At 39.2% G+C, this 18,151-nt stretch overlaps 1 protein-coding gene across 1 annotated transcript; it reads right to left on the minus strand.

Annotated features, from left to right (window-relative positions):
- Positions 1–1,443: 1,443 nt before the first annotated feature.
- On the minus strand, positions 1,444–17,952 carry LOC126253470 (transmembrane protein 11 homolog, mitochondrial). Its single transcript, XM_049954828.1, has 3 exons — positions 17,865–17,952; positions 12,200–12,420; positions 1,444–2,946 (listed from the first exon to the last, which is right to left on the minus strand). The coding sequence occupies exons 1-3, from the start codon at positions 17,885–17,887 to the stop codon at positions 2,663–2,665; spliced, it is 528 nt and encodes a 175-aa protein (XP_049810785.1). The 5' UTR covers positions 17,888–17,952; the 3' UTR covers positions 1,444–2,662.
- Positions 17,953–18,151: the final 199 nt, after the last annotated feature.

The raw sequence follows: 18,151 nt of genomic DNA on the forward strand, positions 1-18,151 counted from the left end.
AGCTTTTGAAATGTGGTGCTACAGAAGAATGCTGAAGATCAGATGGGTAGATCACATAACTAATGAGGAGGTATTGAATAGAATTGGGGAGAAGAGGAGCTTGTGGCACAACTTGACTAGAAGAAGGGATCAGTTGGTAGGACATGTTCTGAGACATCGAGGGATCACCAATTTAGTATTGGAGGGCAGCGTGAAGGGTAATCATAGAGGGAGACCAAGAGATGAATACACTAAGCAGATTCAGAAGGATGTAGGCTGCAGTAGGTACTGGGGGATGAAGAAGCTTGCACAGGATAGAGTAGCATGGAGAGCTGCATCAAACCAGTCTCAGGACTGAAGACCACAACGACCACAACAACAACAACAACAACAACAACTGGTATTATTCAATACTTTTCCAGTCATTATAGCACATACTCATAATAATGACTTAAATCATGGTTATATCTGTTTGGGGCAATGCAGTCTTGTTAGAAACAAATAAGACTAACAGAGGGGAAATCCACAACCAGTTAAACTTTCTGACTGCCAAAAACTAATCAAATGATGATAATTTACTGGTAGAGAGCTTACGATATTTATTCCATGGAAGAATGAGCCTTTTATATTCTGAAACCTTTCTTCCCTTTGATTTGTTGGGTACTTTGAGGACAGGCTGTTACATTTGGAAGGGGGTGGGGGTGAGTGGCTGGGGAGAGGAGGTTAAAAAATTTAACCAACTGTAATTCTTATCTACCACACTTTTGCAAAAGGTTGAAATTGATTGCCTTGCTTACAATGTTGTTTTTCCCATATTGTTGTGCAAGATTTTCACAGGGGAAACGTTCTTGAAACTATTTCACATCATTCTGTTGTGCAATCATTATTTTAAAAAATGATATGTGCAAAAACTAGCAAAGTTTTCAATCTTGCTTATGTGGCTTTTGATGACTCAGTACCTCTGCTATTCAGTGAGTTGTCACATTTACTCATTAATTTATTAACAGTCCTCATGGTTGTCAATACAAAATGCAATGCAGAGGTCCTATTTCCAAGGCAACAATGAGGTGGAATAACACTTTCCACTGCTCAAGGGCTACTTGTGCAAATGAAGAAGAGTTACATAATTGATTCAGAGAAAACTGTTCCATGAACCAGCAGGGAAGAGTCAGCTTAAGGCCATACAACTTTTTTTTGCCTACAGACAATTAACAGCAGTAATGTGACCTGCCACAAACATTATTTAGCGATAATGGCAACTCTCCCAATGAATGTCTGGCAATTATATTTAAAAAAATTGCTTTAATTATTTTGCAACAGTAGCATGCAAACACATTTATCTTTCTATGATGGTGAGAACTTTTAAATATGTACACTGAAGCAAACCACTGTAAATTTCACAATTTAATGTTTATAATTTCATCAACTGAATATCTGGGAAGAGAAAAAGGGAAGACGAGACAATTCATTTCATCAGGTTTAGTTTATTGAGCAAACCTTTTATAACAATGCCTGCCACAATATGACGAACATCACATCAGTCATTACAGTCTTAACAAATAAAATTCTTTTCATACTAATGCTGTACTACACTTTGGTTTACCAAAATCTTCAGATCATTTGCACAAAATATGTGACCTCATAACATACTTTTGTACATTTGTCGAATATAAAAAAGCTGTATATTATCTTTCATAAACATCCACATTTAAAAGTAAAAGAAAATAATAATAATAGTACTCGAGAATTTGTCACACTATTAACAATAAATTTCTTCGACATAAGTTTGACTGAACTTATGTGAGAAAACAAAACAGTTTATACATTTAATATAAAATCATATTTATACAATAGTAGTTTTAAAGTGGGCCTAACTTGGACTTGAGTAAGTGTGATCGTAACATCTGCCCCTTGTCTTACAACTGCCATTACCTATACCCTTCTCTCAAGCCTGATTTACAAGACAGCTCTGAGCAGCTAACAAAACATAGGATTTTTAGTAACAATTTTATGCATGAAGACAAGAAATATTGCATCTCATAATGATATAACTGCTGGGCACAAGCTCAATACCAAGAAATGTCATGCAGAAACAGAGGAGACTAGCACAAAAAACCTGCACCAATTAAAATCAATAAAAACAGTTCCTATTAATTACATTTATTCTTTGTAATTAACTGGACAGTCAAAATTAATATATTTTTACACATGTTAATTTCAAAAAGGAACTTTCAATGGGTGTATGATATATATGCAAACTGAAAAAGCAAGCAATGGAGAGGCTTGCATATAACGAGATAAGGATTACGAAATAGAAAGTATATCAACAATATACAGCAGACCAAATTATTGTAAAGCTATTTTCCTTCTTTCATACGCAGTAAGTACACAACATAGCATAAGAGCACTGTTTCCTTAGATTTTTAATCCAGTGCTCAGTATAATGATTGCTAGTCCCCACTGGCTCAGTCTCCAAATTGACACTGACGAACATGAGATGCAGTGCGAGCACTAAAAACAGTGCTTCAAACAACCGCATTACAAGAAAATCTTTACTAATATAAATTCCTCCAGTGCTAAATCCCCACCGTACATACTACAAAGGGATTTCTAGTCGGCAGCTCAACAACACACCGCCACGAGGCACCATGATTACATCCCTACAAGATCTCTTTGAGTTATGTCACTTCAAAGCACGGTAAAGCCTCCAACCCCAGAAAGCTGTAGCCACAAATGACACACCAACATGGAGCAGCTGAAACCGCATGCTGGGTCGGCGCACCAGTACAACTGCAGAAGCCTGTGTGCAAGATGGAGGGAGGCGCCGTGGCAGGCGCCGGCGGTCCCGCTCTACTTGATATTGACAGCACGGGTCCAGTTGCCATGACACAGCATACAGACCAGTGCAAAGTAGGGACACCGCTGTCAGTGGTGCATAGGCACAAGGCCGGTCGGGCCATAAGAAACCTTAATAAAATTCAAAGATCTGTCAAAATCATTTCACACTGAAGTAACAAACTTCAGATTCATTTTGGTTAATTTACATAATATAAACAACAATGGAAAACATAAATATGATACAAAAAAGAATTACATATTACTGCATCAACAACAGGAACTAAAACTTTATTACATTTCTTTAACAAGTAAACCAGCACATTAGAAACTGTATGATTTTATATACAGATATCAACGATAACTTCATATGACAAAACAACCGAAAAACAATAGTGAAGGTCAGCCTAGTGCTCAGTGCTTTTCGAGTGATATGGCAAGGAGTCTACAAACTTCCTACTTCATTTAAAGAATCAATCCTCTCCCAAAAATTTTTCTATTAATTTCGATCCACAACAAAAAAATGCAGGCTGGAGCATGTGAGATTTAAAAAATGAGATTCCAGTACTCACTGATAGCATGGAAAGAATGATACTCAAACTTCAGTAGATAAAGAAAACCCAGTGAGCTTTAGATTAAAACATTTTGCTTCAAAAGCAGAGTTCTTTTTGGATGTAAACAGCAGTTTGTATTTTGGGAAATTGGGCAATATGGTAGCAACAGTTTGAGCACTGAATGGAACAAGAAGAGGATGTTGCACAAGACACATATCAAAGTCTCTCCAGAGCTCAACTCTCCAACTTCAGAACTCTGCAATATTTGTAATGTGTACTGTCAAAAGCAATTAATTTGATAACTAAGTATGATCATATATGAATTGTTCGCTTAGCGTATACACACATCAAAAAACATTTTGCATCATCCCAGTTCCCAGAACTCCTGAAGATAGATGTTGACTGTGGATATTGTATCACAGACACAGCCCCTTTGGCTGTTCAGATATGTCACTAAACCTGCCCAAAGATGTAAACAATCATGCATGAGCAGTGCATATTAGATGGAGGGTGTCCGACCGCCAATTAGTTCCTGGAGGGAGGTACACAGCTCGTGTTGTCTGTCGTTCAACCATGCCTAGACAGTCAATACCGCGGTTCAATCGCATCTGCATTGTTACTTTGTGCCAAGAAGGGCTCTCAACAAGGGAAGTGTCCAGGTGTCTCTGAGTGTACCATAGCGATGTTGTTCGGATATGGAAGAGATACAGAGAGACAAGAACTGTCAATGGCATGCCTCACTCAGGCCGCCCAAGGGCAACTACTGCAGTGGATACCTACGGATTATGCCTCAGAGGAACCCCGACAGTAATGTCACCATGTTGAATGATGCTTTTCGTGCATCCACAGGACATTGTGTTACGACTCAAACTGTGCGCCATAGGCTGCAGGATGCGCAACTTCCCTCTCAACATCCATGGCGAGGTCGATCTTTGCAACCATGACACCATGCAGCGCAGTACAGATGGACCCAACAACATGCCAAATAGACTGTTCAGGATTGGCATCACTTTCTCTTCACCAATGAGCGTCGCATATGCCTTCAACCAGACAATCATCAGAGGCAATCCGGCCACACTGAACATCTTAGACACACTGTCCTGCAAGTGCAGCAAAGTGGAGGTTCCCTGCTGTTTTGGGGTGGCATTATGTGGGGCCGATGTCCGCCACTGGTGGTCATGGAAGGCACCGTAACGGCTGTACGATACGTGAATGCCATCCTCTGACCAATAGTGCAACCATATCGGCAGCATGTTGGCAAGGCATTCGTCTTCATGGATGAGAATTCATGCCCCCATCGTGCACATCTTGTGAATGACTTCCTTCAGGATAACAACATCACTCAACTAGAGTGGCCAGCATGTTCTCCAGACATGAACCCTATCGAACATGCCTGGGATAGAATGAAAAGGGCTGTTTATGGACAATGTGACCCATCAACCACTCTGAAGGCTTTATGCCGAATTGCTGTTCAGGAGTAGGACAATCTGGACCAACAACGCTTGATGAACTAGTGGATACTATGCCACGACGAATACCGGCATGCATCAATGCAAGAGGATGTGCTACTGCATATTAGAGGTACTGGTGTGTACAGCAATCTGGACCACCACCTCTGAAGGTCTCGCTGTATGGTGGTACAACATGCAATGTGCAGTTTTCATGAGCAATAAAAAGGGCAGAAATGATGTTTATGTTGATCTCCACTCCAATTTTCTGTACGTGTTCCGGAACCGAGGTGATGTAAAACTTTTTTTGATGTGTGTAGTAATAAAATGTCTTTCCACATTTCACATGTATTTCTATCGTATATAGATCACTACTACATAAGCGTGTATGGCACGCAGTGGATGGTACACACTATACCAATTTATACAAAGCACTGAAACATAAATAAACTTCCAAAACATTCAAAACACAATCCACATACCACCCACAGGATGCCCTTTAATTTTCCATTTTTAACAGGTGTGTGGCTATAGACTTCCATACCACTGTAGTGCTTCCATGTAGTATGAAGATAAGAGCAGTATGATTTCAGAATTTCCTTTGAAAACAAAGTATTTGTCTTCAAATGAAACAGGACAACTTTCTTTTAATATCTCCTACTGGAGTTTACTAAACTCTAATGCTCTTTAACTAAAGAAATAAACTTGCCCTTGAATAAAAAATGAACGATTTTACGTCATCTCAAACAAGCAAGCAATGTTCAAGAAACAACTGCACTAGTGTCTGGTTATTAAGCCTTTTGGCCAAGAGGTTCTCATTCTGAAAAGTAGAACATAACGGCTACCTCCACAATAAGAGGTACAGGTGGTGGAAAATTATTTCATATGAAGGTATCAATAACAAATTAACTGATGTTAATAAACACCAAAGTTATGTATTTCCGTTAAGGTTTGATATGGCACAATGTTTTAGCTGTGCAAGACACAGCCCCACCTTAACATTTTTTTTTTAATTTTTTTTAAAATCCAGAACAGCGTCTGTCCATATCTTCTAGTAATCGAGTGCTGAGGTCTTCGATATTGGCACTGGTTACAGACTCTGCATACACTTCAGTGGCAACAACAGTCACTGAACTACGTTTACATTGTGGTGGTAGAGATTAAAGATGACATGCCAAAATACCAATCTGGTGGGTGTTCCTGCATCCAAGCCAGTGAGTATTAGGCCAAAGACATGGGCAATATAGAGCTGATTCTAAAGTGCAGTGATAAGGAAAACTTTAATTTCTTTTTGTCATCCATAGTGTCAGTAGTATACAATCAGACCTGGAGAGCAGCAAGGTACCGTGATTCAGAATTTCAGAGTACAAATACAAAATTTCAAATCTTAAAGGGCAATTCATGCAAGCAGCTTTTGTGCATAGAATAAGCTATTCAATAATTTGAACAATGGTTTAGGTAAGTGGTTCAAGCATACAGAGTAGAAATTTAAATAGTAGTAAAGAATTCAGGACCTTGAGTCTCTAATATGGAAGTATAATGGGGAGCAGCTACAAGTCCTGGTTAAGGACAGCGTGGGAATAGAAGCACATATACAAATAACAGTTAAATTAAGAGAGACCAATAATGATACTGAACATACTAATAAATACTGAACTTAAGTTATCACAGGTGACACAAAATAAGGGGGGCAATCAACACGATAATGGTAAATGACTCTGCAACCATTTTCACTGGGGTTGATGTGAAAAGGTTACATAAAGATGTCCAGCATCTAACTGCAGAACAAGGAGTCACGCAAAGTTATTTTTTTAGTATAAGAAATTAACAAAATGAGGAAGAGTGTAAAAGTTTTGATCGGTCTTGACAATGGCACACAAGAAAGTACAGAATTCGTCTGCCAACTGCCATTTTTAAAAATATTTTGTAGGATTTTACCTGACTCAACTCAGATATGCAGAGTCACCTGTGTCTCAGAATTCCAAGTATTAAACCCGTGTAAGCATGATAAGAGGTGAGGGTGGCCTATGCCATTCTTTTTCTTGGAAGTTAATGAAAATCATTTTTTTAAAAATGGATTACGAGTGATCTCAACCACAAAAACATTTGAAACTTCCTGGCAGATTAAAACTTTGTGCCGAACTGAGACTCGAACTCGGGACCTATGCCTCTTGCGGGCAAGTGCTCTACCATCTGAGCTACCCAAGCACAACTCACACTCCGTCCTCACAGCTTCACTTCCACCAGTACCTCGTCTCCTACCTTCCAAACTTCACAGAAGCTCTCCCGCAAAACTTACAGAGCTAGCACTCCTGGAGGAAAGGATATTGTGGGGACATGTTTACAGAATGAAATTTTCATTCTGCAGAAGAGAGTGTGCTGGCACGAAACTTCCTGGCAGATTAAAACTTTTTGCCAGACCGAGACTCTAACTCGGGACCTTTGCTTTTTACGAACAAGTGCTACACCATCTGAGCTATCCAAGTATGACTCACACCCCATCCTCACAGCTTTCATATCAGTGCACACTCCACTGCAGAGCGAAAATTTCATTCTGGAAACATCCCCCAAGCTGTGGCAAAGCCATGTCTCCACAATATCCTTTCTTCCAGGAAAGCTAGTTCTGGAAGTGTCGCAGTAGAGCTCCTGTGAAGTTTGGAAGGTAGGAGACAGGGTACTGGCAAACATAAAGCTGTGAGAACAGGGTGAGTGTAGTGCTTCATTCCTTACAAAAGGTCCCAATTTTATGAACTTTTAGTATGTTGTGAACAGATGGCCTGTGGTGTAGGATACAAGTTTTACACCTCTTAGACTCTACGCTAACTTGAGGAAAGATAAAAAACTGCATAAAGTCGGCAACTTTCTGTCTTTTCTACATTATGATTTTCCCTTGCATCCCTATGACAAAAACTACTTAGATCTTTCTTATACTGCATTAAATATTCTACCATTTTCATTACCTGAACATATTTTTGAACAACATACTTACCAAGATATAATGCTTGAAAGATACAGCAAAATTCTCAAACTGCAAAACGGACAGGTTTGAGCATTACAATTTTAAATGAACATAAAAAAGACAGTAGTAGTTGCCTTTAATTGTCAACATTTATCATCTCCAACACCCCTCCTCCTGCCCCCCAGCAATTGGGCATTCATTTCTGCTTGGGTTGGAGAGTAGGATAGCAAAGTCTCCTATGGAAACCCTATCAGCCGGTACCCTTCATCCACCATCTCTATCTGGGCTGTTGTTGAAAGCGGGATTTCTTCGTGTAGGATTGTGGTCCAACTGTTACACTATGGATTCAGTAATTCCACACGTGTAAGCTATTGCAAGGGGGATTGAGTACTGCACAGTGAATGTGTCAAATTGATTTCCTACTTCCTCACACCAAATCATTTGACCTGCACTGGGGCTGACTCATCGTAACAGCATAATGAGTCACTGTAAAACACCTATTTAGATTATGTGTAAAAACACTTAAAATTTAATGCATTAGTAGTTCTTGATAGGTATCCTATTGATGCTCATTACCAAAATACCAAAGCAGAGGAACAATCTCAACAGGTTTTACTGAACTTTTTCTCAATTCCAATGACTGAACAAAGGGCACTGTGGTTAAGCAGACAATATAGCATGTTGCTCTGACAATAATTAAAAATGCTATATCAAAGGCAGTTGACTTCAATAACATTACTATTGTATTTCCAGTAGAGCAGAAGGGGTAATTTCCCATCCTTCTGTACTCAACAACATCATGTAAATTCAATGTACAGGATATTGTTTCCCTTCATGTTACAAGTAAGTGTGACATTACTTTAATCCTCTTTGGACAAGAAAAAAAAAAGTACCATTTACGAGAGAACTCTTTCCATGCCCAGCATGATATTTTCAAACAACCAGATGCAACAGATGCCAAATTACTAAAGCAGAAGAAACATTTCTTGTGGCATTGTACAATGGAAATGTAAACAAAGATAAACTGCACAATCTTTTCTAATGACAATCTCTAAATCGGGGCAAATCCAAATTCCAACTTGGGAGACTGCCACCAATACGAGACACTGACCTGTACCATTCTTTTTTACCTACAAATTTAGGCATGGTTTGAGGGTGAACGTTAATAAGAAGACGAATGAAAAATGAAGCTCCACACTCTTCACTGAAAATAATTTCATGTTAATGTACGAAATGATGTACCGAAGTGGCCTTGAGCTACTCTGGTCCTTTACTATTTGCGAACATTCTTGTGACATACATGCAAGAATTTGTCCAAACTGACTCTTACTGAGCTGGATACTGAAAGGACTTACAATGACAGGGAAATCCTAACCACTGACATCATCATTACTGCGGAGGAAGAAACTGATACCCAACTTTAATTGTATCTGGACCAAAGAGGTCAAGTTATTAACTTGTTTTGTGCAAGTTTGTACTCTGTTACATATTTTATCCATTAGCAGTAATCTTCATTTTTGAATTATGTCTTTAGCTGGTACGGAATGACACTGTAATGGAACTTTCTATGAAATATACATTTTATACATCAAAAGCTTTTTTTCCTGAAGCTATATGCATGTACTGAATGAAAACCCCACTGACGACTGGGAGGGAAGTGTGTTCTCAGCGTTGTTAAAGTTAATATTTAGAAGCACCAATTATAGGAAACCATAATTTTTGCAATTTTTGTGCAGGTTTAGTAGAAATGAGCAACCAACTTATTGTTGTACATCTTGTCTTTAATACAGCCTCACAAAAAGGTGTCACATGTGCTCAGATCAAGAGAATATGGCGGCCAATCAAGGCCCATGCCAGCGGCCTCTGGGTACCCCAGAGCCAGAAAGCGGCCCCCGAAGTGCTCCTCCAGGACATCAAACACACTCCCGCTTCGATGGGGTCGAGCTCAGTCTTGCCTGAACCACATCTTGTCAAAATCAGGGTAACTTTGGATAATGGGGATGAAATCATCTTCCAAAACCTTCACATACCATTCAGTAGTAGCCATGCCATCAAAAAATATTGCATTAATTATTCTGTGGCTGGATTGCACACCACACAAGTCACCCGTTGAGGGTGAAGAGACTTCTCAACTGCGAAATGCAGATTCTGTCCCCCAAATGCACCAATTTTGCTTACTGACGAATTCATCCAAATGAAAGTGGGCTTCATCGCTAAACCAAACTACACATACCATACTAATTCCCATTATGTCCCACGGCCAACTTAAGGCAAACCATTCAGAAGTTATAATGATTTTATTTCACATAGTTTAATAATTGTCACCCTGTATATTCATGCAGTGAATATCCTAGAAAATTTAACGCACTACAAGAAATGTAAAAGGGCTTACTATTGCAGGATGCAAGGTAAAAAAAATATAGAAAAAACTGAAAAAATGCCAGAATTTGCTATCTCCCTCCCGCAAAACTCCCAGATTTTACACTAGACTACCTACATACAACATGCTAAAATTTCATAAAGTTCGGACCTTTTGTAAGGTCCAATGTACCCACAAAGTTGACTACTGTTCCTAATGAGATGACAACCCACACCTTCAATACCATAGGTTAAATGAAAATCTCATCTCCATGGGAGCGACAATCCAGCGTGTGAGAAGTTCCTGTCTTTCTTCTCGTTTCCATGTCCATTGATCTTTCTTTTTCCATTTATTAGCATCTCTTTCTTTTTCCATTTATTAGAATCTCTCATTTCCTTGTCTATATACTTATGTCTCAAAGCAAAAACTATTTTCTACTTTAACGACTTCAGAAGATGAAATCCCAGTACTGGTGATAAATTGATTAAAAATGAAAAACTAACCCTGTCTTTCAGAGCTACTGGTTCCTTCCTCATGGAGGAAAAAGGGATATTTTCTCGAAAATTCAGAAGGAAGGTCACTCACTAGGATTGAAGCAACAAAACCATGGTCTCCACCAGAGTTTTGACTTCCTCTTGTCTTGCCCTGAAATGACAAATATTCCTCCCACTATCCTCCCCCAAGTGGTGTTCTGCTGCTCATCCACCTGATGCAATTTCCTTGTCCATTCCTATACCATCTGTACTCCAGGTGCCTAGTCCCATGGCACACATCACTGTAATATACCAGGATGCAAGACCTGTCACATTCATCCACCCACTATCATCTACTCCAGTCCTGTCACAGGAATTTTCTACCCTTATCAGGCAGGGCCACCTGTGAAAGTACACATGTAGTCTACCAACTTAGCTGCAACCACTGTGTGACATTCGGCAGCCCACGTGGCTATGAGCACTAACAAGTGGTCTATCAGCATGACTTGCCATCGCCAAACTGTGACCAAGAGACAGTTGCACCACCCATTTGCTGAGCACCCCACCCAACACAATGTGCTTCACTTCAATGACTGCTTTACTTCAATGACTGCTTCACCACCTATGCCATCTAGATTCTGCCTGCAAACACCAACTTTTCTGAACTGCACATGTGGGAACTCTTTCTGCAAATTATCCTTCATTCCTGTAAACCTTCCATGGCCTCAACCTGCATCTATGCCTTTCCCTGTTCCCACCCCAACCTCTCACCCCCCCCCCCCTTCCACCACACAGCTGCACAGTCCCCCTTCTCTGCCTTTTTTCCCTCTCCTCTTTGGGTCCACAGCACAGTCTCCTGATGCTGCACTTAGCAGCCTACCATCCTGCCTCTGCCACATCCCAGCACACGCCTACAGGCAGCACTATAGCACCTTCCCCCACCCCTAACCCTGTGCTTCTTACTACTAATGAAGATGATCACAACAGTCAATAAGTAATTCCATTTGGTGTTATGCAACTACTGATCACATGAGACAATGAAATAATGTATATGAGCCAGCAACATTGCTGTCCACCACTGGCATCTGTCAGTCAAAAAGTTATTTTAATCAAAATATAAAAATAGGTCACAAATGCATTCAGCCAAGTGCTAGTTTCAACTAAGAATCTGATCAGCCTCACAACGAATCAACATATTTTATTGAAAGATGCACCAGAAGAAAGTGACATCATTGCACGTATAGTTTTGTTACAAGATCCTTATGGAGACCAGAACATCTATTACTGCCGCTTAGGAAGTCCAACTCGTAAACTGACCCGCAATGAACAGTAACCATAAATGCTGCCAGGTATGATGTACACTAAACAGAGATTTTAACTCCACAAATCAATGCCACAAATGAACTTAAGATCTTGTTTGGTAATGCTGGGGGTCTAATTTGTTCCTTCATATACTGCTTATTTGCAAGAGTAAAATGAAACCTATTATAAACCAGATTTATATTATGTACGAAGGCCATCATTCTAAACAGCATTTTTTACACATCACATACATACATACATACATTCATACAGAGGCAAAATATACAAACCTGCCCCTATTGAACATATACTGGACAAAACAGCTGTCTTCCGTAAACAGTTCCCAACAGCTATCCAGCGGGCTGTTTCATCTCCTAGCCTTGAAGGTTCAATGACAATTATGCTGCATCCAGCTTCCAGTGCTCTTTCCAGTTCAAGTTCAAAGGTTTCGTGGGCATTTTCACTGTCATACACTTCATGGATGATGGCAATTTGTGAAGGGTCTAGATCTCTGAAACATACATTTAATTTCTGTCATAAGATTTGCAGTTTATGACAAACAGTGCAAAGTGCTTCTACAACATGAAACCAAAACTAATAATGTTCCGTATGTACCAGAGTGTGTGTGTGTGTGTGTGTGTGTGTGTGTGTGTGTGTGTGTGTGTGTGTGTGTGTGTGTGTGAACCCCAAGACAGGAGAGTATGGCAAGATATAAGTCACTGTGTAACTGGAATCTGTCTTCAACTGAGAAGCATTTGGACATATCTTGACAATAGGGTTGGGTTGTTTGGGGGAAGAGACCAAACAGCGATGTCGTCGGTCTCATCAGATTAGGGAAGGATGGGGAAGGAAGTCGGCCATGTCCTTTCAAGGGAAACATCCCAGCATTTGTCTGGAACGATTTAGGAAAATCACGGAAAACCTAAATCATCCTCCCGAATGCGAGTACAGTGTGCTAACCACTGCATCTTGACAATGTCTTTGCCATGTTAATTTGGGGTAGTTCTAAAAAAAATTATGGCCAGTGTGAGAGTGCCCCACCCAAAATGCAGCAGAGACCAAAGTCTATGTTACACTGGAAGGTTACACCTTTTCGTTGTGACTGGGCAAAGCCTACAAATATGAATACAAAGTAATGGTTGGGTAACAGATTGATCTGTAGCATAGTATGAGGTCTATGTTCATTGTTGGTAAGATTTCCTCCGTATTTCATACAAGCCATTATGACAATATGTGAATCCTTTGTTCATGGTTCCATTATTTCTAATTGTTGTATGATGCACTGTAGCCAACATTCACTCTACATTTAATGAACTTTTCTTTAAAAATAAATTGTATGGTAAATTTCAATATGTCATGTTACATAACACACATATCTTCGATGGTGTAATGGTGCATATTACTACCCATAGTATATGGTACATTGACTACGAAAAATGCACGGTGCGGTAGTACTATATTAATCTTACTCAAATTACTTGTAGTTTGTTATAGAAGCTATGTTTCAGAAGTGATGGTGATTTCTGAAAAAAAGCAGTGATACAGTTTCAAGTTAAAAAAGTATAACTTTTAGTGGCTGTGCATCCAGCTATTTATTTTACTAGGTATGGATCCACTAGAAGTGGTTTGCACTCTGTTTCCTTCAACTTTTGAAGTTACTTATGAGACGAGTTATACAAGGCTTACAGTTTTAACATTAACTTCAAATCATGGTGTAGTTTGACATTTATCGCATATACAAATCAATGACAGAGCTGAAAGAAATGAAAGTGACCAAACATCCACAGAGTACTGAACCCCAAACCTTGGATTTATAGTCTGACACTTAGTCACCAAGCCACACTAGAATCTTCATTTCATGAGACAGGGTGCAGTGAAAATTGTGATACAGTAGTAGTACAGTGATGTCACCACTGGTTTTATATCTTTTTATGAATGTAAGTTATGGTGAAACTCTGCTTGGCATTTTCTCATATTATATGCTGTGAACTATGGATGAAATGCAACAGGCAGATTCCATATTGCTAGATTTCCAGAAAGTATCAACACAGAGCCCCACTGCAGACTTAACAATGGTACGAGCATACTGATTAGGTTTCCAGATTTGTGAATTGGTCAGACTTCTTAATGACAGAACTCAGTAAGTTGTCCTGGACAGGGAATGTTCATCAAAAACAAGGCTATGATCAGAAGTGCCCCAGGGAAGTCTGATATAACTGCTCTTGTTCTCTATAAACATAAATACAGGGTGAGCAGTAATCTGCTGATGACGCTGCAGTGTACAGGTAGGTGTCATTGTTTAGTGTCTGTAGGAAGATACAAGATGACAGACAGAATTTCTATATGGTGTGATGAATGGCAGCTTACTTTAACTGTAGAAAAAAGTAAGTTAATGTGGATGAGTAGGAAAATCAATCCTTTAATGTTCAAATGCAGTGACAGTAGTGTCCTTGACACAGTCAAGTCGACTAAATATCTAGAGATAACACTGCAGAGTGACATGAAATGGATCGAGCATTTAAGGATAGCAATAGGGAAGGCGAATGGTTGACTTCTGTTTATTGGAAGAATTTTAGGAAAGCATAATTCATTTATAAAGGAGACCACATACAGAACATTAGTGTGACCCATTCTTGAGTACTGCTTAAGTGTTTGGGATCCCCACCAGGTTGGATTAAAGAAAGTCACTAATGCAATTCACAGGTGTGCTGCTAGATGTGTTACCGGTAAGTTTGATGAACAAGCAAATATCACAGAGATGATTCAGGAACTCAAATTGGAATCCCTGGAGGGAAGGCGACATCCTTTCCACAAAATTCTATTGAGAAAGTTGGAAGCTTACTGCAGAATGAGTCTACTACAGCCAGTGTAAATATTGTTTAAGGACCACAAAGATAGAAAAATGGCTTATTTTCACTTGCACGTGGAACAGGAAACAAAGTGATTAGCGATGATACAAGGTACATTCTACCATGCACAATATGATGGCCTGTGGATTATGTACAGATATACAGGGTGTTACAAAAAGGTACGGCCAAACTTTCAGGAAACATTCCTCACACACAAATAAAGAAAAGATGTTATGTGGACATGTGTCCGGAAACGCTTAATTTCCATGTTAGAGCACATTTTCGTTTCGTCAGTATGGCTTCATTCAAACGTGATCAAGTTGTAAATTTTCACAATCAACATGTGTGGGCTGACGAGAATCCGCACGCAACTGTGTAATCACGTCATCAACACAGATTTTCTGTGAACGTTTGGCAGGCATTGTTGGTGATGTCTTGATTGGGCCCCATGTTCTTCCACCTACGCTCAATGGAGCACGTTATCATGATTTCATACGGGATACTCTACCTGTGCTGCTAGAACATGTGCCTTTACAAGTACGACACAACATGTGGTTCATGCACGATGGAGCTCCTGCACATTTCAGTCGAAGTGTTCGTACGCTTCTCAACAACAGATTCGGTGACCGATGGATTGGTAGAGGCGGACCAATTCCATGGCCTCCACGCTATCCTGACCTCAACCCTCTTGACTTTCATTTATGGGGGCATTTGAAAGCTCTTGTCTACGCAACCCCGGTACCAAATGTAGAGACCCTTTGTGCTCGTATTGTGGATGGCTGTGATACAATACGCCATTCTCCAGGGCTGCACCAGCGCATCAGGGATTCCATGCGACGGAGAGTGGATGCATGTATCCTCGCTAACGGAGGACATTTTGAACATTTCCTGTAACAAAGTGTTTGAAGTCACGCTGGTATGTTCTGTTGCTGTGTGTTTCCATTCCATGATTAATGTGATTTGAAGAGAAGTAATAAAATGAGCTCTAACATGGAAAGTAAGTGTTTCCGGACACATGTCCACATAACATATTTTCATTATTTGTGTGTGAGGAATGTTTCCTGAAAGTTTGGCCATACCTTTTTGTAACACCCTGTAGATGCCTGCTAACTGACCTTTACTGTAATCCAAGGTTGGTTGGTTAGTTATTTAGTTAGGCCAAGGTTAGACTGAAAAGTGGTAATTTGGTTGTGGGTTGGCAAAGCCAAGAAATGTGAGTTGACTATCATACTGTTTTTATAAATAATAGTAAATAATATACAGACAATAACAAATAATTTACAGACAGACACTAAATTTTTAATATCATGACTTGGGTAATTTGCTGTCATCAGGGACTCATTGAGTGCACAAAAAGCGCATTTTCAAGATGGAGCCTTATCATATTTATCAGCAGTGTCCATTCTTCTGCTACAATTGGTGTGTACTCTTAACCATTGTCCGTGTTCTGCATAACTGATCGAAGGCGGAAGGTATGTTTCTTACACAGGGTGAATTCTGGCAATGGCCTCAGTCCAGTCCCATTCCCAAGATTCAGTTAAGTCGGACTGAGACGTGCGTAGCTCTGTGTCTGTTTTCAAGGATGGTTTCTTGATTGAAGTCAGTTTCTTTCTAGGGTAACCATGTATTGATAGGATAGAGAGTTGTAGGTTTCCTTGTACACATTTCAACTCAGTACCTATACACTATTCTGAAAATGGAGGTTGTGGATACTAATTGATCTATAACACAGCTAGAGTTCTACATTCGGCTCAAATGTGACAGTTTGGTTGTGATGACAAAACTAACAAATGTGTCATGACAATTTATTTAAATAGATTTTTTACGCTATAGTTATAGTCACTGTTCCCAATTAAAACTGTGGGGCCACGAGAGTCCCCAATACTTTGACACCTAAAATAATAGTGATTCTATAATATTACGGCATTCTTCAGTACTTCCATAAATTGTGTGAACCATACATGCAAAAGTTATATCCTAGCACTTCTAAGTTGAATAGGTAGAAAGGGTAACAGTAAAAGGTGAAAGAGGGGGGGGGGGTGTATCAAAATGGCTGTATTCTTCATAATGTAACTGCTGCCACATACATGCACAGAAGAAACTTTTTTACTATGTACAGGATGCATAAGATACAGTCACGATTGAGGTTGCAAAAACATGAGTGTCCACAAACACAAAAATTTAAAGAAAAATACTGAGAAGAATTCACACAAAGTACTGTGCCCAAATAACTTGTCTTAGAAGTGTACAGTAATGACTTTATTTCCGCACAATTCTTTATTTTATTATATGAACTTGCTTACTAAATATAATTCTCCAAATTAATTTGGATGTATGAATTTTTTGCATTATGTAAGTGGCACACTACAATGAAGTAAAGGAGTTTCATTAATCACGGACTTCATATTCCAATGAGACGCTAAATTTACTGCCTCACTAGTAAAATAATGGTGGCTGATTTGTTTTCATTGAAACTTTCACGTTAAGAAGAAACATTAGAAAATGAAGCCAAATGAAGGAACTAGTTAAACAATGTACCATTTCACTGCACAATACAAATGTATGGATCATCCAGCGCGAAAAAGAGTTAAGCAAACAAGAGTAAAATAAATAGTTATCACAATCACAATTGTTGACGAGTAGCCAGAAAACTGCTGTTTACATTGCTAAAACCCCTCGCTTTTCAAAGCAACAAAGTTTTTATTTACGACAAAATTGCTATTTTTTTTTAAAATAAAAAGACGAAGATTTTGAAAAATATATTGATAGGGCCTAAGTAAAATTCATTATGTAGTTTTCATCCAGTATTTGAAGACAGTAGATTAAAAAGTAACTCAAATGATCAACTTCGACAACTGACACATTAAGCAAAATGTAAAATCAGTAAGATGTTGGATGAACCTCCAAACTGAACTTAAATTGGTTTACTGGCAAGTATTAATATTTCTTTGGTAAACGTCATGACCGACCGCATGACATTTTCATTTTCATGAAACCTTCAACATGAACCAATGAAGGCGCATTTCCAACAACCTTTCACAAATAACAAACAGCTTAGTCACAAAAACTTTAACACTTAGTCAATACCTCTACTAACGCAACCAACCTGCTATCCCCTTCATCCACCATCTTTGCATCAGAGATCCAGTATTAAAATGATTACCGTCAGTGATGACCGTGCTGCGCAGATAAACCACAGCTTGATAGGTATGATGTTTGTCCTATACCTGTATCGATAGAACATCATTATAGTTTTTTCGAGTCGATCTATTTTATAAGCCACTATTTCAGTGCCACATTGATTTAATTAATGTTGAGAAATATATAGGCCTTCGCCATATTAATCGGCTTAGTTTTATCAGTTCGAAAATAATATTTATTTTTCGTTCGTCT

The sequence above is a fragment of the Schistocerca nitens genome, chromosome 4 (assembly GCF_023898315.1).
Source record: "Schistocerca nitens isolate TAMUIC-IGC-003100 chromosome 4, iqSchNite1.1, whole genome shotgun sequence".
Taxonomy (NCBI): Eukaryota; Metazoa; Arthropoda; class Insecta; order Orthoptera; family Acrididae; genus Schistocerca; species Schistocerca nitens.

What these genes read in the sequence shown, in the direction of transcription:
- LOC126253470 (XM_049954828.1), bottom strand. Translation starts at nt 17,887, where the DNA reads ATGGTGGATGAAGGGGATAGCAG. An exon ending in GTGGATGAAGGGGATAGCAG is followed by an intron (nt 12,421 to 17,864) that starts GTTGGTTGCGTT and finishes TGTATGTTTCAG; the next exon opens with AGATCTAGACCCTTCACAAA. An exon ending in TATATGTTCAATAGGGGCAG is followed by an intron (nt 2,947 to 12,199) that starts GTTTGTATATTT and finishes AATTTTATTAAG; the next exon opens with GTTTCTTATGGCCCGACCGG.